Source organism: Anticarsia gemmatalis, chromosome 17 (genome assembly GCF_050436995.1).
Source record: "Anticarsia gemmatalis isolate Benzon Research Colony breed Stoneville strain chromosome 17, ilAntGemm2 primary, whole genome shotgun sequence".
In the NCBI taxonomy this organism is placed as follows: Eukaryota; Metazoa; Arthropoda; class Insecta; order Lepidoptera; family Erebidae; genus Anticarsia; species Anticarsia gemmatalis.
This window is the reverse complement of record NC_134761.1, coordinates 177,368-200,374: the sequence shown is the minus strand read 5'-3', so window position 1 is coordinate 200,374 and position 23,007 is coordinate 177,368. Positions and strand designations below refer to the sequence as shown.

At 36.8% G+C, this 23,007-nt stretch overlaps 2 protein-coding genes across 5 annotated transcripts in view; one reads left to right on the top strand and one right to left on the bottom strand.

Moving 5' to 3' along the window:
- The window catches only part of LOC142979695 (uncharacterized), a 397,988-nt gene that overhangs the window by 361,311 nt on the left and 13,670 nt on the right, over positions 1–23,007 (bottom strand). The gene's annotated exons all lie outside the window — the stretch shown is intronic.
- Positions 3,349–21,210, top strand: LOC142979930 (solute carrier family 22 member 1-like). Its single transcript, XM_076125167.1, has 8 exons — positions 3,349–4,035; positions 7,098–7,281; positions 15,968–16,068; positions 17,798–17,949; positions 19,075–19,456; positions 19,696–19,934; positions 20,206–20,387; positions 20,769–21,210. The coding sequence occupies exons 1-8, from the start codon at positions 3,863–3,865 to the stop codon at positions 20,967–20,969; spliced, it is 1,614 nt and encodes a 537-aa protein (XP_075981282.1). The 5' UTR covers positions 3,349–3,862; the 3' UTR covers positions 20,970–21,210.

Sequence of the window (23,007 nt, the reverse complement as noted above, 5' to 3'; positions counted from 1 at the left end):
TAGATTTTAATTTTCTCAGCATATCTAAATACAGCCAAGTAAGCCTTTAGTGCCGTCAAGGATATTAAGACTTTTATTTATATGTAAAAACATCTCTTTTATAATCTGTTTAACAACGTATTATTTCCGCACGCACGTCGCCAACAGTATCTCTATACAGAAACTAAAGTTAATGCTTTATCATACTTTATATCATTTTACTAACTGTTTAAGATCTCCTCAAATAATTAGATTATGCAGTATCATTAAGTTACTTAATTGTTATTAACATTGTGATATGTAAGCGTTATTTTTATTTGATAAAATTCGACACGATGGTGGAAGATGACACATTATCACTGCATGGACAGATCGCAGCATTAAGTAAAATGTAATAACAAACACTGTTTAAATATATTTTTATTGCATTTTTTACGCAAGCACTCGGTACTTCTTGTTAGTAAAGGAATTTGGTAATTGGCCACATGTTTCGAATCGATACATAGAACTAAAATATTACTGACTTATAAATGGTAACAAACATTTGCGTTTACTGTTATTTTCTAGAATATATCTAGAAAATAACAGTTATCATTTCTTCGTGAAAATGTGTAGCATGAAATCTCGTAATTTCATGTTAATCCACATCATTTAAATCACATTATTCTGTAAGATGCTTAGAGCGATTTTCTACCATTCTCGACAACCATATCTCATCATCAATATCGATAAATTTTGTATGAACATCTGACCAGCGCTTCTAACGGGCGCTGTTGGAAGTATTTTTACAGTAAATTTGAAATGTCAAACTCTATATACTCGATAGTACAATAAATTGTAGAGAAACTCGCTACTGTAAAATGTTGTAGAATAAACGAATACTGGCCATTATTTCATTTCAGTACCTTTGTATAAACAAGTAGAACAACACACATTTAAAGTGTACATACAATTATCTTCATAATATTTGTATTATGTGCCAACATGTCAACAGCACGCCAGGGTGTCAGCCAGTTGACAGCGCACATCAGCTCGCTATCCGCCAGATAACGGACTGGTTACCCACAGTCCTACACCGGTTATATACCACTATCTATAACTAGTGCTTCATTAAGATAATGTATATAGGTGGGTTTATTTGCATCAATACCTTCGTTAATTAGATAATTACTAAACGTTTTAAATGAGACATAATTATTATTTATACTATACCGTGGCGTAATAGTTAAATGTTGTCACACCGAGCTGCTTCATGGGTCGTAGGTTCGATACATAAATAATGAGTTATTTTCCTTCGTTTATTTATTTACAAGGTGTCATTTTCAACACTGTCAATGTATAAGTCAGTAGGTACTACTTAGTATTTAAATATATTATTTAAATAGTAAATTATTAATATTGTACTTTTTAAGCAGAAATTGAGAACATATTAGGGCGACACTGTTTCAGTAATTAAGAGTATTTCCATAAAGAAACGGAGTTTTGAAAAATATAATGAATACATAACTTTATTAGATGAGGACATCAAGAATAGATGTACAAAATGAAATTAAAAAAAAAACGCGTAAGTCTTTTTAATTTTAGATATTAATTTACTTCTTTCTTGCCATCATGATAGTTAGAATAATTAATAGATAGAAGCTTAGCAGTCAAGTGTTTATCTCATTGCTTATACTACAAGTGTGTTGAGACCACATTCCCGACAGTGGCACTTATGTTTTTATGATTAATGAGATAATCATCAGTTATGTGGATAATAACACACACACTCGCGGCTTTACTTCTATCTAACTACCAGATTATGAGACTTGCTTAGTTATTGCAGTAAAAGTTATTAATGATAGGTGTTCATTAGTTTACTCTTAAGTGCACTGCATTGCTGATCACGATACTAAGTATAATTTTCAGGTTAGGCAATAATAATTTAACTTATCTAACTTCAAGATAAATATTGTTAAACACGTCAATTCCCAGGTAAAGATTACTCCCTTAATTCAAAGTTTAAGTTCTGAAAACCAATATTTAATTAATTAATGTCCTCCTAGCCGATATACGGCTACGGCGGTCAGTTTAATTGAAACTGGCCAAACCAATATTACTAAATTACTAATCGGTTGCACGATACTCTACACTCGAAACTATCGAGAATCAAGAGTCAGGCAATTTATAATGCTCTGTAAAATTGTTCCTACGGTGCCCGCTACTGGCGCTCATCAGATTTTCATACAAGATTTTTCGATAGCTAGCCAGTTATCGATAGTGGTGGAGAATCTAAGAACACTTTAAACAAAACAATGACAAATAGCTAAACATTTTAAAGAAGGTGTGCGTACAACCGTCCTATATTTAGCCCATAGATTGTCCGGTAACCTATCAAACTACAAAGTAATAGAACAGATACTTATGATAATTGTTCCATACATCGTCTATGTCCGACGCAATGGTCACTCTAACAAGGCTTGCGTCGGACTGGCACTCATTACCCACCCCCAGTTAGGAGCTGCCGGCCATTACAGAAAAAACACACACATAACTCCCGGGTAATGGCGATAGATGTCGCTTATCACTGTGTGGGGAATGTGGGGATATCTTGGACATCAACCTGATAAATATCTAGACATGCGGTGTAGTGTGCTATTAGATGTCGATTTAATACATCAAATAAATAGAAATATCAGTAACAAAAAAAAATATTAGACCTAATAAAGTCTAACTGTTGGGTAAGAGTCTCCTCCCGTAATAAGGGAGGGGTTAGGCCTTGAGTCCACCACGCTGACCAAGTGCGGGTTGGGGACTCTGCATACCTTCAAGAACTATTTTTAAGGAACTCTCAGGTATGCAAGGTTGCATCACAATGTCTTACTTCACCGTTAAACTATGACTACTAGGTTTTCTTGTTTTACACATGTTATGTAGTCGAATATTAAAAAATAGGAATGTCAAAAAAATTAATGTACCTACTTAAAAAGCATTGGTATTTTCCAATTGATTAGTTACGCGTGTGTTCTGATTGATAGATTTTTTAACACTTGTCTTTTTTATGAATGAAAATTTTCAAAGAATGCCTTCAGAGTTCAAGTGACCATTTTGTTCCATTGTTACTACATAACTGTAATATTCACTACACAAAAAAAATCTGTCAAAGGTGTATATTATTATGTTCATCAAGAATCTTTCCAGTCATAAACACCTTTGTCTTTCTGAAAACTTGTCTCTACATTTTTATTTAACAAGCATTAACAAACACGAATTGACGTAAACTGAAAAAAACATTGGCCCAGTTCCCTTCAGTCAGTTATCATCGTGAGCCCTGCGTTACAGTGTTACAGTAAATATTGAACGAGCGCTACTACGAGTATATAAGCCGAGCACTGCGGCGGCGACTCCACGCGCGGACACCGCGCCGTCCCGCTCGCGACCTGCGCACGCACAGACATACATACAAACACTACTCGTTACTATTATTTACATACCAGTGACATTCTATAAAAGTAAATAAATTATGTTTTCTATTAATATATGAATGACATTAACCTTTATTAAAATGTTCTAAGTTATAAATATCTGTGTCGATCGTGTGCAACAAACGTGCTGTTACATATTTTTATTGCAGTTTTATTTACATTTAGTTACTAAAGTGAATTGTTATCTGTGATTTTGTGTATTTACTAAGTTGTGAGTGATGACGAGGACAGTTTTTAATAGAATAATGTAACTATAGCTTAGTATATTTGTATGTGACAAAACTATGTGTAAACAAAGTGAACGAAGAAACTACCAAAAATTCAGAATAATCAAATAAGTTCCTAGTTTCTGATTTAACCTCGAGTCTCACCAAAAGAAGGAATTTTAATAAGCTAAATTCTCTTGGCCTGCCTCCAATATGGAGGACGTATCATCAGACTCGAAGCGCGTGCACCTGGACGAGGTGCTGGGTCAGCTGGGAGCGTTCGGGCGCCACCAGGTGGTGACGGTGGCCATGCTGGCGCTCGTCTACGCCACCAACTCCATGTACAATGTCAACTATGTGTTCGCTGTCGAGGATGTGGGATACAGGTGCCTACATAGTTTAATAAGGCCTTTGGCCAAAATATACTTAGATTATCATTAATACAATGCATAACTAGCTGTGTCTGTGAAACGTTCGCCTGAATGTCGGAAGATTAGGAAGCCTACATTTGATCTTAAGCCATTTCCACGCCAAATTCCATCAAAATCGGTTCAGCGGTTCAGCCGTCAAACAGTACTAGACAGGCAAACTTTCGAATTTATAATAGCAGTATGAAAGTATGAATACAAAATTTAATTGTATACCTGTAGAAATAATTAGTTCTATGATATCGTGTTACGCAGACATGTTCGTAAACTGCTTAGCACTGCAATCTTTAATTGACAAATAATTATCACTGCACTGCAATCTTTATTTGACAATAACGTTACTCATCAAATAAAATGCTGATTTTTGACGGTTACACGATAGCTACATACTTTCTTTCATTAGCTACCTTCTTCGTTTATACCTTGTAAACAAATAAAGGACCTTTCGGCAGGAATTTGTAGCAAGGATAAGTTCAGCATAAAACCTACGATGCGGTCACCGATCCTCGAATTGATTCATCCAGGAATAGCTTTACTTCCCGGTTTATTAAGTGAGCTATTCCCCTGTTGCCAAAATACGCAGGAGTATGTCATAGGTCGTGCGTGGACCAGGATGTTCATTGAAGTCATTAGTTTGAGGTTACACAATTAGTCATACAATCTTCAACTGTCAGAGTAAGCACTCATTCAATTTTTGCTATCAAAAGCTGTAGGCACACTGAGATACATATTTAACATAATTTAAGTGACCATTTGAGAAAGAAAATGATATCTTTGTAGAGTTTCAGCCAAAGGCCTTTGTAAACAGAGTAGAGATGACAGTTTGTATTGCCTATGACTCGATCCTCAAATTATTGTCATAGATCTACCACCACACCGAATAACTCTCACACTACACAGAGTACACGCTTTTTCGTTTGCCTTTTAAACAAAAAAAGCTCTCTGCAAGGCAATTTCGTCCTCCTGAATGAGGTTGGACAAATTTCCTTAATAAGAAAAACAACAGGAAATTCAAATACACAGTTCAAATGAAAGGTGCTTTAGTTAAAAACACTTCTAGAGTCATTACCTCCATAAAAGCGTTTTTGTAAATAAGTTTTGGACCAAATTCCTCATTGTGTTCTAATCCTAAGATGACGAAAGTAGTCATTGTAATAATGTAGATTGGTACTTGGTAGTGGTGTTCAAATAGTTATCTTCCCGTTCCTCCGCCCGCGCATGCGCAGTAGCGTCGCTACTTAGCCATCAGTTCGTACACAGTACAGTACAGTACCTACTCTACATAGAACACGACACTTAAGGTCACTGCTCACATACCACGTATAAATAGAACAATCAGGTGTTTAGCTTTACTCATAAGATAGATATAGAATAGCTATTTGGTCTTAAACTGATTAGCTATATTTTAGCCGTCAATCGACTGGTTTTATGACATCAGTAAACCAATACTTTATTAATTTCGATCGACTAATGGTCGCGTAAGTCTGAAACTATTGTTCAATATTTCTGCTTAGGTATTGTATGTATATCTGACTCTCTCTTTCATCAATACAACTCCTGCACCAAGAATTGTTCTTGTGTCGCGGGGACTTTTACAAACATACAAACAACGGACACAAAGTACAACCAGAACCGAAACAACTATTTGTGTATCACACAAATAAAAATTCCGCGTGGGAATCGAACTCACGACCTCCCGGCGCAATAGTAGCGACGTGGCGACTTTTACCACCACTGCGCCACGGAGGAAGCCTTAGAACCACTAAACGTGCAAGAATCGTATAAAAGTAGTAAACGCAGTTCCGTAGTTACTGCCTACCACAACATACAGACAACGATTTAGGTCCGGCGACGCCGCGCTGATTGCAAGGAGTCCAAAGATAATATAGTTTGTATAAGATAATATAATATTTGTTTATGTTAAGTAAATATATTTCGGACAGGTGTTCAAATGTTGCAATAAGATAATGTACACTATCTCTTACAATGTATTGTGACATGATTACAAGCAATCATTCAAAGGAGATTTAACTGTAGTACATGCAAATCTGAGTAGTTCTTATCAATAGATAACTATTAACTCGATTATATGATTATAGTCAATCAATAATTGTTCAATGTACCGATTAAAATAGCTCTTTAATTAAACGACACTTAACCTTTGAACCATTAACTACTAACTAAAGGACAAAACAACCATAAATATAATAGTGCTACACACAAGCGCAGTCGCGTGAATACATTAGTGAGACGCGCCACCTCGCCGACACCTCGCCGACACCTCGGTCGTTTCCGGACTACATCGCATCAAGTAGCACAAGTATACAAAAAACATACACACACTCTGTTATTACTCTTTGTATTACAGAATGTATGTAAAACCCTTTTAGATAGAACTAGATAGCAATAGTATTGTAGCAAAGATCTTTTGCCTGAACAACACTTTTATGACACGGCAATCGAACCGGAAGCTCATCCAACGCCAGTCTAGTAATTATCAACTTAGATTATTATATTTACTTACGATATACTGGCGGCCCGTCCCAGCTTCGCCCGGTTGATAAAGTTATTTTACAAAAAAACCTTTACGATATTTTCATGAAACACTCTATCTATAAAAAAACTGCACCAAAATCCGCTGTGTAGTTTTAAAGATCTAAACATACAAACATACATAATAATATGAACAGACGCGGAAAGCGACTTTACTTTATACTATGTAACGATTACACCAATTTTTTTTAAAAGTAGCACAGATCATAACGGTAATGTCCTTCATAAAGGTCAGTTGTACTCGCAACTGGTCATGATCATACGATGTATATAATGGCAGCCCAGAACCACAATTTAACAAGCCTTCCGAAACACGAAGGAACTCGAAATGTATAAAATGGTCACCCATCCACAGAACAAACTCGGCAAGCGTGGCTTAACCTCAGAGATCAATCCGCGCGGCTGTTGTTATGCCATGAGCTTCTCGAATCAAAACGTGGTTGTTTATGTATGGGTTATTCTTTCAGATGTAAGGTCTCATCATGCGCGGGTGGGAACAGCAGCGCGGACGCGTGGCTGAACGAGTCCCAGCAGTGGGAGGAGCCGGTGAAGCAGTGCTGGAGGCCACAGGGCGACAACTGCAGCCAGTCCGGCGTCGACGTGCCTTGTACCGAGTGGGACTATGAGATACCACACAGCTTCATGGCCGAGGTAAGGGAAACACTATTTTTTGCATTTGCATTACGTGTATTACCACTCACGTTTTCATGGTATGCAAGCAAATAATATTTCTTAATATGATTTTGACAATTTAAAAAAAAAAAGTAATTCAAAAATTTTAAACTTTATTGCACATTGATAAAACAGTACGTGATAAAGATAAACTTGCGCACTAACATTTTACTTTCAATTTGTACAAACAAATTATGTTCTCATCAAATAGGCATTAAATAAAAATGTGCAAAGCTACTGTGTACACAATCATAGAGCAAGTTGTAACAGAGTAGCACTCAGTCTCTCACTCAACAATTAAGTGCTACTCATTAAGCGCTGATCGCTGTGAGTCTGACACACGGTGTAATTAACTCCTCTGTTTAATTGTGAGTGATTACTTGAAAGCCCCGACTTCACTCGACCACTTGATTATTGTTTGTTTTTTATATTAAAAGGACATAACGATAACGAAGATATAACGAGACTTCGAATATTACGGCTCTTGGAGGCGTTATATGGGAAAAATAACTAATTGTTTTTGCTTGGTTAAACTAAACATGTCATAAAAAAATAAGTCAACAATGAAATGGTTTTATAAATGGAATGTATTTGTTTTTTTAACTGACTTCAAAAACAGCAATAAGTTCCTTTTGTAAGACTTATTTTATTAACACTACACATAATAATATGAATGTGCAACCATTTGCCTCCTTGCTGTATTTGAACAACAAGACTATTTGCAATAGTTTGTAGTTAGCCTAGTATTTCTCTTCAGCGTATAGTATCGTGGAGACCTAATTTCAATAAGCAACTAATTAGCATGCTTGTATTAATTAAAGTCTCGTTAATGGAAGGTAATTCCTACTCTCCTTACGCACCGTTATCGACTAGTATGTTAATTTACGCACAATTACAATAACTACACAATTATTATAATTAGCCAGTATCTAGGTTAGAACAGAACATAGACGCATAGGCTCTAGTTATAAGTAGATTACCTCACAGGTTTTTGACAGACTGGTCTATCAGCGCCTCTTGAATCAGGATTATTATGTTTTAAATATAGATAAATCGTCAGAAAGTTGACATTACATCAGAGAAAATTTCATGTACCTAATGCTTCTTCCTGCGATTTCGTCCGTGTAATTTAGGTTATGAAATATCTGTACCAAATTATAATAAAGTCCGTTCAATTGTTTTGGCGTAATTGAGTAACAAACATCCTTCCAATCATCCAAACTTTCGCATTTTTAATATTTGTTAGTTGGGCTTCGAGTGAAACGCAGCTTCCGTCTCTAAATGCTTAATAAATAGACAAGAGCAACCAGAAGTCTCTGTATGATCCCTAACCAAATACTTAACTAATTGCTTATCAAAACGATGACATATAAATGTTAGTTCTGTATAAATAGCACTATCAGTACAAAATACATACTAATGTTTAATTAACTTATAAAAGTAACAAGTGTTCCTCATGTACGCATTATAATATTATGACAGGTATACTATTGTCAAAAATAATTATCAAAATATTTAAACAGTAATATTTACTTGTACTGAAAAATATTGCATCATATTATGTGGCCTAGGTTTTAAAAAAAATGCCATAAAAACGATCTAGATAGCTTTATGAGACTTATATACTCTATTTTCTCATATTTGTACCTTCTATTAGTGGAATATAAGACCGATTAAAATTTTGAACTCTGAACTAATTAATGTCTTTGCGCGCTTTACGAGACAATACGGTCTATGGACAATCACAGATAGTTTCTTAACTAAAATAATTTAGATAATGTCTTAACTGAACTAATTCACAAATATTTCTTCGGCCCTACCCGGAAATTTCGTCTGCATTCTAAGGCGCCGCACTACAAAGCCAGTTATTCCCTATTACATCACAGTTATTCAGTTACATAATGTAGTACTGGAGTACTAATTAGAGAGCGTTCTTAACAAGCCAACAATGTTAATTGCGTGTTGTACAGCGGGAACAATGTCTCAGTGGAGCGAGCTATGTCCCTACCTCGGTGCGGGGTTCGATCTGATAACCACTCTATTGTGAACACATTGAACACATTCACACCGCATTCATAGGGGAAATACGAGCATAAATATATGTGTGGTGGCATTTCTAGCTCTCGTTAAACTTACATATATGTTTAGGAAAATGCTGCGATTAAAGCGGTAAGGTACGCGGATACCATAGCCCAATTATCTACGGTTGTTACTGTCCAGTATCGAGAGTTTGACATTTAAAATGTATTGCCAAAATAGTTTCTACGACGCCCGCTAGTGGCGCTGAACCGATTGTCATACTTTTTTTTTCGATAGCTTGCCGGTTGACCGTAGTCGATAATGGTAGAGAATCGCGGTACCGAACACTAGGTTCAATGTTCGAGTCGGGTGAAGTGTTTTGGGTATTTTTCGGCTCTTGTAAGTAAATTTATCATAGCCTAGCAACACGTTATATCATTAAAATAAGAGTTAAGTTCACGCTACAATACACAAAGAATAAAGAGACTTGATAAAAATAAATTCATTTGAAACTTGACGCAGAAGTCTGACATGTCTAAATTTTCATGAGTTTTCATTTACCTACACTTTCTTTATTCACATCATTTACTTTAACATAAACATGACAACACATAATTAGGTAACATTAGATAACAAATGTAACAAGTTTGCAATGATAACGAACAAGTTACAAATAAACTGTCTTGTTTGAACTAATTACTTACTTTATTTAGTTAACTTTCATGATAACTAAACTATTTATGTTTTCGTGAGGAAATTCATTATCATTCACAGTTGTTCAAATAATTGAAGCAGCTATAACGATGTCTACAAATACTAGATTAGTTAGAATCTATCAGTCTACGACTAAACGCTGGTATCAAGCAATTATAGTCACAAACATTCCCAAAACCTTCAATCCGTCAGTACATAACCAACACCTCAATAAATAAGCTACTTCAGTGTTTCGTCAAATTATTATAATATTTACGAAAACTTGTAGTAGGTATACTTGACAATATAATTTGAGTGACATAAATAATCAAGGATTTAATAAAATGAAATCTAATTTTGTAAAAAAAAAGGTTAAAAGTAAAAAAGACACCTTACAAAAAATTTGGACAAAACGGTCGCAGGACGGAACACTGAATTAGCCAATAGATACAAGAAGGTGACTCTGATCTCAGATATTACAGAAAAAGGGTTATAATGACATAACTCTCTTAAATACCGTAAACGGGTCAATATGAATGTTTATAACAACAAAAGCGATCATTAGGTTACATATTTGTGTCCTCTCATTGTGTCCGTCGAGCTATTGACCTCAACCGAAGGGCCTGGGGTCAAAAAATGACCAAAATGAATCCCAAATGAGTTTGGTCACGGGAAGGGAAAGTGTTGTGGACAGCGTGACCAATGCTCCCATAGAACCACACTTCTACAGGTGATAAACACTAGTCACGACATTGTCATTAACGAAGCATTGTTCTTTTATAAATCCATACTAATATTATAAATGCGAAAGTAACTCTGTCTGTCTGTTACTCAATCACGCCTAAACTACTGAACCAATTTCCATGAAATTTGGTATGGAGATATTTTGATACCCGAGAAAGTGGGGAAGAAGGAAAATGACCAAAATCAAAATCAAATCATTTATTCATTTAGGTCAAATATTGACACTTATGATAGTCGTTACAATTACTGAATCTACCACTAGCTCGGAAAGGGGGTAGAGCCTTATGAGAAGAGCTAGCGAGAAACTCACGGCCACTCTTTTCAATCGCCAAAAAGTTTTACAATGTGGTTGATACAATAATTGATCATGCGAGGAGCTGCCAACAATCAGCGATATAGACTAAACGTCAATTAAGTTAAATGAACATAGCTAGGTTATTTATTAGTCTCTGATCATACCGTATGTTGGGAGCACCTACTAGCATGTGATAATAAGAATATGGGCAGCAAGTGAGCACATTGGTTGTGAACAATATAAAAGAAAAAAGTGACAGTTTTATGAATAACATCAAATTGTACGTAACATCACCTATTTGCATCATTAATTGCCCATATTTTACAATATTTAGACCTACTGCTACTGAGTTTATACAATTTATAGCAAAGTTCCCTAATTTCAAAGAATCCTAATCAAGCGAGCGACTAATCCCAAGAGCTATTGTCGTTTAGATACTCATCAATTCTGTAATAAGCTTTCCTAACGAGATGTTCCTTAACAGCAACTTTGAATTTTGGCAGGGGTAAATCCATGATGTGCTTTGGAAGCTTGTTGAAGAAACGAATGCCGAGACCTACAAACGAATTGTGCACCTTGTGTAAACGATGATGGGGACCTACTAATTTGTGTCTGTTTCTAGTGTTGTAATTGTGTCTATCGCTATTTGTTGCGAAAGTCCCTAAATTTTGTTTTATATACAACAAGTTTGCAAGCACATACTGTGATGACACCGTCAGTATCCCTATCTGCCCAAAAAGCTCTCTCAAGGAGTCTCGCGCTCCTAAACTATAAATTGCACGGATAGCTCTTTTTTGAAGGACAAAAATAACATCTATATCAGCAGCCTTACCCCACAGTAATATACCGTAAGACATGACGCTGTGAAAATAACTAAAGTAAACCAGTCTTGCCGCATCCACACCAGCAAACTGTCTTACTTTTCTGATTGCGTACGCGGCGGAGCTGAGTCTCCCCGAGAGATGCGCTATTTGAGTGCCCCATTGGAGCTTGCTATCCAGACTGATACCTAAAAAAGTTGCCGAATCTACCAAATCGATAGTTTGCCCATTTACGACTATGTTAGTACCTAAATTCCTCGCGTTGGGCATAGTGAACCTAATGCACTTAGTTTTGTTAGAATTTAATAACAGATTATTACAAGTGAACCAGTTGTGGACCTGTTCAAGAATACTATTGATATCAATAAAACAAGACTTCGAACGATCTACTTTAAAAATGAGTGAAGTGTCATCTGCAAATAATATAATATCACATAAGTCCTGCACCTGAAAGGGGAGATCGTTTATATATACGAGAAAAAGAAACGGACCGAGTATAGAACCCTGAGGCACGCCGAGAGAAACAGCTGAACCTGAAGACCTTACACCATTGATATCTACTCGTTGAATCCTATTACTCAAATATGACGCAAGTAAATCGAGCGCTGTATCCCTAATTCCGTAGTGGTTTAGTTTCCTAAGGAGCGTATTATGTTGGACACAGTCAAATGCTTTGGAGAGATCGCAGAACACCCCAATGGCGTCCTGGGATGTCTCCCAAGCATCATAGATATGCTTGACGAGCGAAATACCTGCATCGATCGTTGACCTACCCTTTGTGAAACCATACTGTTTACCATGAAATAGCTGATTCGAGTTAAAGTGACTTTCGAGCTGCTCTAATATGACCTTTTCGAAGATTTTGCTAACCGCAGGCAAGATGGAAATGGGCCTGAAATTGCTGGGCTCACTCTTAGATCCCTTCTTAAAGAGTGGTACTACTTTACTGTGTTTCATTAAGTCCGGAAACACACCAGCATCTACGCACCTATTAAATATTAAAGCCAAATGGGAGGCTATTTCAAGGATGATACTTTCTACTAATTTAACAGAGATGCCCCAGAGGTCAGGTGTTTTTTTGGAGTTGAGCGACCTAAAAGCCTTAACTACATCATTAGAGTTGATATGTTTGAAGAAAAAAACACTACCACACTCTTCTACACTATTTCGAAGTAAACATTCTGCCTTGGCAGGACAGGAATTCAAGGAGCTAGTTGTAGCTGTGGGAATATCAGCGAAGAAAGTATTGAACGTCTGAGCAACCTCTAAGTTGTTGGTGATAATCGTGTCATTTACTTTCAGTTCAAAATTATTTTCGCGCTGGATAGCACGACCTGTTTCGTTGTTAATGATATTCCATGTGGTTTTGATTGTATTGTCTGAGCTTTTAATTTTGTTGCTTAAGTGTAAGGATTTAGCAGCAACACAAGTTCTCTTAAAAATTTTTGAATAGTTCCTAACGTATTCAAGAAATTTTGGATTAAAATTGAACTGTTTCATGGAATAAAGCTCATACAACCTAGCTCTACTTTTATAAATACCTGCTGTCGCCCAATCGCAAAATTTGAGTTTCCTATTGTTATCTAGTATGGTTTTCTCTTTGAAGATAGTTTTGAACTTGGATTCAATAATGTTGAATAACGATGTGTAAAGGTTATCCGGGTGTTCTTCGGTGTCGTCTAACTTCGTCATAGCACTAGCTATCTCACTATTAAATAATACTAAACGATCCCTAGTAATAGGCCTACAAGTAATTTTCTTTAACCTATTATCTACCCTAACAGGAAATATAGCCTTCTGTCCACAATGGTCCGATGTTAATTCACTTAAGATTTCCCTACCTAAGCATTCGCAGTTGCAGAATATATTGTCCAAGCATGTAGCAGAATGTGCAGTGATTCTAGTAGGCTCATTAAATAAAAAAACTAAATTAAATGATTTAAATAATGACTTAAGTCTCGTACTAGTCGAAGATTGCTCAAGTAAATTTACATTAAAATCACCACACACTACTACATACTTGTTGCTTATACTTAAACGCTTTAATATGTCCTCCATTATCGACTCAAATAAAGTAAACTCACTATTTGGTGGTCTATATATACAAACTACTATGTGTCGCTCTAACTCGACACAGGAAACCTCAGCAGTGCGTTCTATTGACAAATTAACTATGTCCCTACGTTCTTTACATTTAATACTGTTAGCTACCATAATCAGTGAACCACCATGTCTAGCTTTGTTCCTAATATACGCACTAATAATTGTATAAAACTCATTGTTTATTGCTATTTGTTCCGACCCATTTCCAGGCTACTTTTTACCCATGAAAAGGACGCATTCCCATGGGGAAATTCAGGTGGCGGACGAAGTCGCGGGTAAAAGCTAGTCTTATATATAAAATTTACATGTCACAATATGTTAGTTACCGTACGCGTACTCCTCCGAAACGGCTTGACCGATTATCATGAAATTTTGTGAGCATATTGAGTAGGTTTGAGAATTGGCCAACATCTATTTTTCATGCCCCTAAGTGACACTATATTTTTTTTTACTATCGGCTAGCGACAACCGATCTGTCATCGAGAAATTGTGTATGAAAATCTGATCAGCGCCTCTGACGGGTGTTGTAGGAAATAATTCGGCAGTACCACAGTACAATTTTGTAGCCTCTAAATGTCAAAATGTCGACAGTAACGACTGTACAGAATCGCGCTACAGTGCATTCAAGAATCGATTCGAAACTTATTATGTACACGATTTACTTCGCAGCTCCTATTTTGGACTGACCTATGTATATAGGTATATTTTTATAAAGTACCCAATCCAAAAATACCAGCAACAAAAAATTTCACGTTTTACCATCAAGACATTAATAAACTAAACGATCCAAAATACATTTATATTCAGATAAAAATAGTGTCCACTCTCAACCGAAACTACTGATTAACATTCAGTGCACGGGTCACGCACTTGTACACATGTCGTAGGCAGAATAACTAAGTGCTACACGACGGTACAAGCGGACAGGCGTGGTCACAAGCTGCTCACATGCTGGTCACTGTACATGCGCGAGTACGTCGGGCCGGTATTTGCATAGTTTTTGCTAGTCGCTGTACGACCGGTGGACCGGTCTGCGCGCGCGCAGTACAGCGCTTGTAGCTGCATGAGTTGTGACAGTTTTGATGTCTTATCGAAGAAACTATCTTGATCTATCTGAGAGGTGAGATGGTATCTGACTTTTTTAACACTCGGTCTTCGGTCATTCGGGTTTTTTGGTCAATGTATGACAGTTACCAAATAGAGCTCAGTGGGGTTTAATAACAGCTTTGTATTACACAAGTTTATTCAGAGCTAACCGAAAAATGCCATTATTTATTCTGCCTTTTCCCATGGTGTGATTATATCTCCAATGCAAAATGAATATGCTTTAGTTTATATAAATAAAAGTTGCCATTCATTTTTGCTATAATATCAAAACTAACCAAAACCAAATACAGCACGCCTTCAGTTTCAAAACGTCACAAGTGATATGATATCAATAAGATCTTATGCCTATCTTCCACTGGAGTCCTCGTCGTCTCTCACACTCCGTATTGAACTAAGCGTAGTACTATCGCGAGCAGTTCATTGTACACTAGTGTACAACTGTACGCGACTGTACGCAACTGTATGCAAGTGTACGCGAGTGTCCAAGTGAACACAGTCGGACAGGTATGTAGGACCGTTAGCGTTGAACTGGACGCGCCAGGATTTCAATACACCATACATCTAGGTGATGTTTGTGTATCATAGCTTTAATGTACCTAATCAGGGAGGGTTCAGGACACAATATTGTTGCATAACTGACGAACGCCTTTCTTTCCCTAACATTCTTTTAAATAAAATATTAACTAGCACTTTATCTGTGGTTAGAATAAGAAATAGAGCTCACCTCAATAGTGTAATGCTTGCAATTTACACCACGACCAGTCAATCGCAAGACAGAATAGATGTTATTCAAATAGAATAGTTTCAATAGGTATCTAATTAGAGTCGACTTGTTTAAAGTAAGTGTGTTGTGTGTGTTATAGTATTTGTTCTTGTGTTACAGTTTGGTCTGGCGTGCGAGGAGTGGAAGGCGACGCTGGTGGGCACCGCGCACAGCTTCGGCAACATGCTGGGCCTGCTCGTGCAGGGACAGATCTCCGACAGGTTGGCTATCTAACTACCAGTCTAGTAGACAGTCAGTGTGATAAACCCACCTGGTTATAGGAAAGATAGAGAAAAAAAGAGGAAATTACCTCTCAGGGGAACTATTTGCACCTGTTCCCACGGTAGATAGTGCAAAACTTAATGCTATTTCTATAATACAATTTATAATGAGGATAAACATAAGGTAGGAATTAATGATCTAACTAGACAGTGGCTAAAGAACGCCACTTGCACTGCTCAAACAAACATCTTTTGCTTCACTTAACAATTCTAAAGAAAATAACTTTTACGTAAAATGCAAATGTTAGGTACCAATAAAAGTAAATAGAGTACCTTTAGATTTTTAAGAATGAAACCAAAACTTATTCGTTAGATTAGAGATTGAAATAAAAAAATGAAACTACGTGGTAGAATAGAACCATCCAAATCGGTTCACCTGTTAATAAATTTGAAAGTAAAAACATAAAAAAACTAATAAATACATACAGTCTACATGAGAACAAGAACTTATTCCCTTTTTAAGTCGGTTAATAAAGTTAATGATTTAGCTCATACAGTATAACACTATAAATTCCTATACTACTATAGTTGAATAGTGTCAGTATCAGATATTCAATTAGAAACAAGTCATAACTCTCTCTAATGAAACATATTACGACGACGCAGCTCGTATATCTGAGGTCCCCGGCCATTACAGGACAAGCGTGGTCTAGAGTTATGTGCCATGTTACGTGTTATGTCTTAATTACCTCCACACACGATTTATTTGCTCATCTGCTAAGGGTGAGATATTAGTCGGCTCATAGTTTGTGGCAAACTGTTTGCTAGTCCATGAAACAATTTGCTACAAGACATGTGTTTAAATAGCGATAACACAATTACTGAAACAAGCTTCATGGATTTGATTACTCTGACGATTTCTATCGAAGCCAAACATTGATTATGACAGATTAAACCAAGATTTTCTTTGTATCTTTTCTAAAATTATTAATGATATTTATTACTTACAAGCGTTTTCATAATTAATTGCAAAACATACAACTCGAGTTGTAGAAATTTCTAAGTTGCTAATTTTAAAACGACAACGTGTAGCGTGTTAGCGACAACTTGTATGCCTAGTGAGGATATAAACCAGTTGTATAGAGCTCTCATGAGTGATGACCACGACCATGGCCCGAGCCCCTCCTCACACAACTTATTTAGTTCGATGTGTTGGGAGGAGGCAGGAAATTACCTCAAGGAACTTTTTAATTAACTTTACTATGAGGATGTTTTTTAATAAAGTTTATATGGTGCTGAATAAAAGCTACCGATGATGTTCAGAGGGGCAATATCCTATTACTATCGAGTATCAACTATTCTATCGAATAATAATAGATCTTCATCTTTAGAATTATTTGCAAGAACTATAATATTTTCTTCAAGTATCTAATTTAAATCTCAAATGCTCGCAAACAGAAAATCGGTCATATTCGGACAAATAAATTATACTCTAATGTAAATCTGCACGTCTATAAAAGTTGTGACCCTGTTGTCATATTTATTCCCGGTTTCTGAGGTACATTTAGCGGCAGTTTATCTATACAATAGTGATTATGTACTCATATAAAAATTACAGTTTTAATAATAAAGATAAACTACCGCTAAATGTGCCTCAGAAACCGGGCATTAGTCTTTAGCTTGATTTTAGACCAGTAAATCTCTGACATGATATATGTTTTGTCGTAAGGTTCGGTCGCAAGACAGCGGCGGTGTTCGCGGGCACGATGGGTGCGGTGCTGGGCCTGAGCAAGAGCTTCGCCTCCAGTCTGTGGGTGTACGTGGCGCTCGAGGCGCTCGAGGCCGCCGTCGGGGACGCGCTCTCACCCATGTTCATGTTGAGTAAGTGCAATACTCATTCTCACTTATAACAGACTAGCTCTGCCCGCTACTTCGTCGGCGAAAAAAGATTTCCCGGGATAAAAAGCATCGTATGTCTATTAATCCGGGTTCTCTTTGAATCAAATTTCACCAATATCGATTGATTCGTTTTAGCGTGGCTGAGTAACAAACATCCATGCGAACGTGGAAACGCTCTTATACATAGCAGATAATAGTAAGATTTTTATCTTTGTCCTTGTTATAAAACTGCATAAAACGAATCCCTACAGTTTTGACTATAGGCTGGTACTACAGTAAAGCTCTAATAGCTAGAAGTAAACATTATTTTATATACATTTCTATGGTGACTAACCAGTAACCACTAAGGCGATTAAACTTAGATTATTTATAGTTTCATTCCCTAGTACACAGCAGGATATAAGTCTTTTTATTTTTAAAATATAAGTCACTCAAGTTCTATCAATAAATTATAACTTGCAGCTTCAAAATGCGGTTGAAATAGTACCACCCGATAAATAATATTCATAATCCTACAGAGATATACGAGCTATTAGCACAATACAATGTAGTACGGTACAATTTAGTGATAACTCGCTCACATATCAGTGGATGGATCTCGTAAAGTCATTACTCTCGCGATAACTGGAGGACTCAGCTGAATACCTCGCAGTTACGTTACAATGTCACCGGCAGTGAACACCGACACGAGAGTTTATTGCTACTGGTCTAGGAGTTATCACACACTTCTGAGACTGATACCATTTCATTTCAGATGGTTGGAGAAAGCTCTAGAAAAAAACGTCTAGTAAAATTTACGCGGTTTAGTGTTGACAGCTGAAACTACTTTGTAGACTGTCTAGTTAGGTACTTTAAGACCTAGTTGCGCGACAATGTTCCAGCACATGTGAATGTTAGCAACAATTTGTCAATATAGAATTGCCAGTGATCTGCGCATAATGCGCCCTCGTCATTCAGTCTGCAAATCCCTATTTGCACATGATAACGCAAAAACGCAACAAAAACGAAAGATTTTTTTGCTTATTTGAATGTCCATACAGGGCACATTTATAAACCCAAAATACGTTAGTTAACTCAATTACATTAATCTTCTATTTGCAATTTCAGGCATAGAAATCGTAGAAAAGAAACGCGCAGTACTATTCCAAATGATACTGCTGAACTGTTACACGTGCGGTCTGATCGTGATGCCGTTCATCGCCTACATGGTGCCCTACTGGAGGCACTTCCTCCGCGTCATCTACGCCCCCACACTCCTCATACTGAGCTACTCCTTCTTCCTGGACGAGAGTATCCGCTGGCTGTACAGCAAGGGCAAGAAGCAGAGAGCAATACAGCTGATACAGAAGATAGCCAAGAGGAATGGCGTGCAGGTGGACAAGATGATGCTGGATAGACTGGACTATATCGATGAGGAGACGAAGAGCGGGGGAGTCAGTGATCGGAAGTTGCTGATGAAGACTTTCAAATCCAAAATTATGATGCAAAGGTACACAAGCTTTTATCCTTAAAAAGCTTGCATATTTATCATATTTGCATTGAAACCTTAAACTTTCGCATTGCATGACTAATATGAACTTAACTGAATACTATGATTATCACAGTTGCGGTACAAGTTACGCGTGTAGTATTTTTATATTCATGAACTTCTCCTAAAAATATTTTATGTTGTATTGATCAAGACGCATTGGAACGATGCTATACAATTTGTAACACTAATTGTTCCAGGTTCGTGGTGTGCATGGTGTGGTGGTTCACGATCACGCTGATCAACTACGGCATGATGATCAGCTCGGTGCTGATCGCGGGCGACAAGTACGTCAACTTCGCGCTGCTCATGCTCATGGACATCCCCGCCAACGTGTTCTACTGGCTCGTGCTCGCCAAGTACAAGAGGAAACTGCCGCTGCTGCTCTCATTCTTAGTTGGGGGAGTGTTCTGTATCTCACAGCCTTTTGTGCCTAAAGGTGAGCTTCGATATCCATATTGGTATTTTAGGAGACTCCTTAATTATTGTTTTTTAATTTATGCGATTAATGGTCAATCAAAAGCTTTCACTACTATCCCCTTCACTCATAAACCTTCAATACTAAAGAAACCTTTGACACAAATTAAATACTCTGAGGTACTTCAGTACCCAAGACACTACAGCATTTTTAGAAACAAATGAATTATTGTAAAGCCTTTTTTCACAGTTGCCTTGACTCCTGATACTTATATGTCTTGTATGTTGTTCAGGGTACGCGTGGCTGGGCGTGGCGCTGTTCATGACGTTCGAGATGCTGGCGACGTTCTCGTACAACATCGTGTACATGTACACGTCGGAGCTGTTCCCCACCTACACGCGCAACTCCATGCACGCCATCTGCTCCGCCATCGGACGCGTCGGCTCACTGCTCGCGCCGCAGACACCGCTACTGGTAAGCAGACTACTATCTTTCTCTCCAGTGTTTGCTATGAGCAATACGTTAGGTTGACACCTGAGAACCTTGTGATCTTGCGAAATAGTAACGCAGTAGTCAGTAGTTCGATTTTGTTTGAAACACACCAATTTTGTTTGAAAATCATCAGCATCGCAGGAAATATTTTGGCAGTACATTTTAGATGTAACATTTTTGATACTCGACCGTATCGGCTTTAGGAAATCGGCGCTACATTGGTTAGTTTACTAATTTAATGCTATTTTTCCAAACCATCGATTCTTTTAAAGTGACAATTGCTGATGATTTTGTTACCTCATAGTTGTAGTAGGTATCATAAAAGTCAAGTCACAATTTACATAAAGCTTTTTTATTTTCCAGATGTCCTTATGGTCAGGTCTACCGACATTCCTGTTTGGTGTCACATCAATCCTGGCAGGATCCCTGACGCTGCTCATGCCGGAGACAGCTAACACTGAACTACCAGACACCGTGGCCGAGGCCGAGCGCATCGGCCGAAAGCCGAAAGTGCAGAAACTTCTATTAACTGAACAAGAGATGAAAGAGAACAAATTGGGATAGAACGAGAGGGAAATATAAATTAGTTAAATATAATGATTCACTCATTAATAAGAACTTACAATTGTTTATAGTAATAGTGATTAAAAAGTGACTGAGTGAAATAAACTTAAGTGTATAATTATAATAACTCTAACGAGAGACCTGTTGATGTAAAGAATATTGAATTATGTATATACCTGTATTATATAAAATTACAGCATTTACTTGTAATATAAGAGTGGAAAATTAAATGTAAATGCATCCTATTATGTACTTGTAATTTTACGCTTGTTTTGTTTGGTAACATATTCTATCTTGTAAGATAAAGATGACCTAATTTACCTAACTGGGTACGCAAAAACGCCAATTAAATATTAATGATTTTGATAAATATTTTACGAGAGGCAGAAAGTGAATATATTATGATTTAATGGAACAAACATTCTATCTATGTATACACATAAGAAACGAGACAGCCTCGGTCCATATTCCAAGATTTCCAAGTAATAGAAATCGCTTCATTAATTTGTCAGCAAAGTATATACGTACGTATGTACATATTTACAAGGTAATGTTCGTGTTCTTTATTGATTTACTCCATCCGATATTTTGTTTGTACAAAATAATAAAAAGATTTAATCTGTTTTCTTGAAAAAACTAACTTCTTTTAGCAAATTTTCGGTTAGGCACTTAAAACATTTTGTGGATCTGAGGATGAGGAGTCATGGACAGAAAATATGCAGCCGAAAATAAATGTTTTACTTCCACAAATGTTCTAGTAATAGGACTGACAGACATTTTGCAATTAAGTTAAACGGTAAGAAAATTTACAGCCACTTATGGAAATAATAAAAAAGAGAATAAAGGATGTATGAGAAAAATATTCCTTTTCTCAGACATACCAGTTAAAAGTTGATGTAATATTCAAAGAAATATTAATAAAAAATAAACGTTATTGTAATTACGAGTCGTTGGGAAGTACTGAAGGCGTTAGTAGCGATCATCATAAAAATACACTTTATAACAACTAGCCCTCAGTCCCTCGCGACGAGTTGTCGCATGCTCACTAGTGCTCACATCACCACAGTGGGTGGCTTCTTTATAATTACTAAAGCAGTTAAAACACACATTAATTTATTTACCGACGGATGTTCAACATCGTAAAATATTGAATTATTAACGGAGTGTTATTTCTTCACCTTTTTATTTTGCAAAAATTGGTCGTAAAGTGAACGAGCTAACAATTTAATATATTTTTTATAATGGTTATTCATGAACCGAGATCCCAGAATAGAATTCACCGCTAATGTCATCTGCATAATACAATTTATTCTTTTAAACTTTATTTTTACTTTTGAAACAACAAGCACAACTAACTTAAGTTTAGAAGATGCTCCTAAATCAATAAGGTGAACAGTTTTTTGTCCCGTTGTACCCATCGCTGGTCGGTGCCGGCTCGTTTGACTGCAGAAACAATTTGACGTAATATGTTGTGTGAACAAACAGTGCGTTGTTGAGAAGAAAGCTGTGTGAGCGACGCGGGGACGTTTGCCGTCACATTAGCGGCCCCGTGAGCCCTGTCGCGCCTGCAACGTAAACAACCTCCCGAGGGACACCCGATACATACACACATGTGCGCGTTTGTTTACTTGAGCTTGACTTAAAAAACGTTCTACGAGTAACTGCTTATTTTTATTGATAGCTGTTTCCAATGGTTTCAGTTTATAACGAATCCTGATTGCGGAATTCAAATTTCAGCTTTCTATACAATATATCATGTATTTTGTGGCTAGCAGAGAATCTTGAATTTCGCGTGTTGCTACAAACTAAATAATCTGTAGAGTTGTGTTTTAGACGTTATACCTAGTACAGAAGTATATAGCACGTATAGATGTTTCTTAACATCATGGTATGTCTCGTAAGTGTAGTATCCGCATACATGCGTCCACTTTACACATTACAAATAGCATGACCAGATACGCATGCACGACTTGAAATGTTTTTATGAATGTGAATAATTGAAATATTTTATTAATTCATCAACGGAATGTGTATAAAT

Bases quoted from the DNA above. Each gene is read 5' to 3' on its own strand.
- LOC142979930 (XM_076125167.1), top strand. From the start codon at position 3,863: ATGGAGGACGTATCATCAGACTCGAAGCGCGTGCACCTGGACGAGGTG. The intron at 16,069-17,797 runs GTTGGCTATCTA...TTTTGTCGTAAG, and splicing joins CAGGGACAGATCTCCGACAG to GTTCGGTCGCAAGACAGCGG. The intron at 19,457-19,695 runs GTACACAAGCTT...TAATTGTTCCAG, and splicing joins TCCAAAATTATGATGCAAAG to GTTCGTGGTGTGCATGGTGT.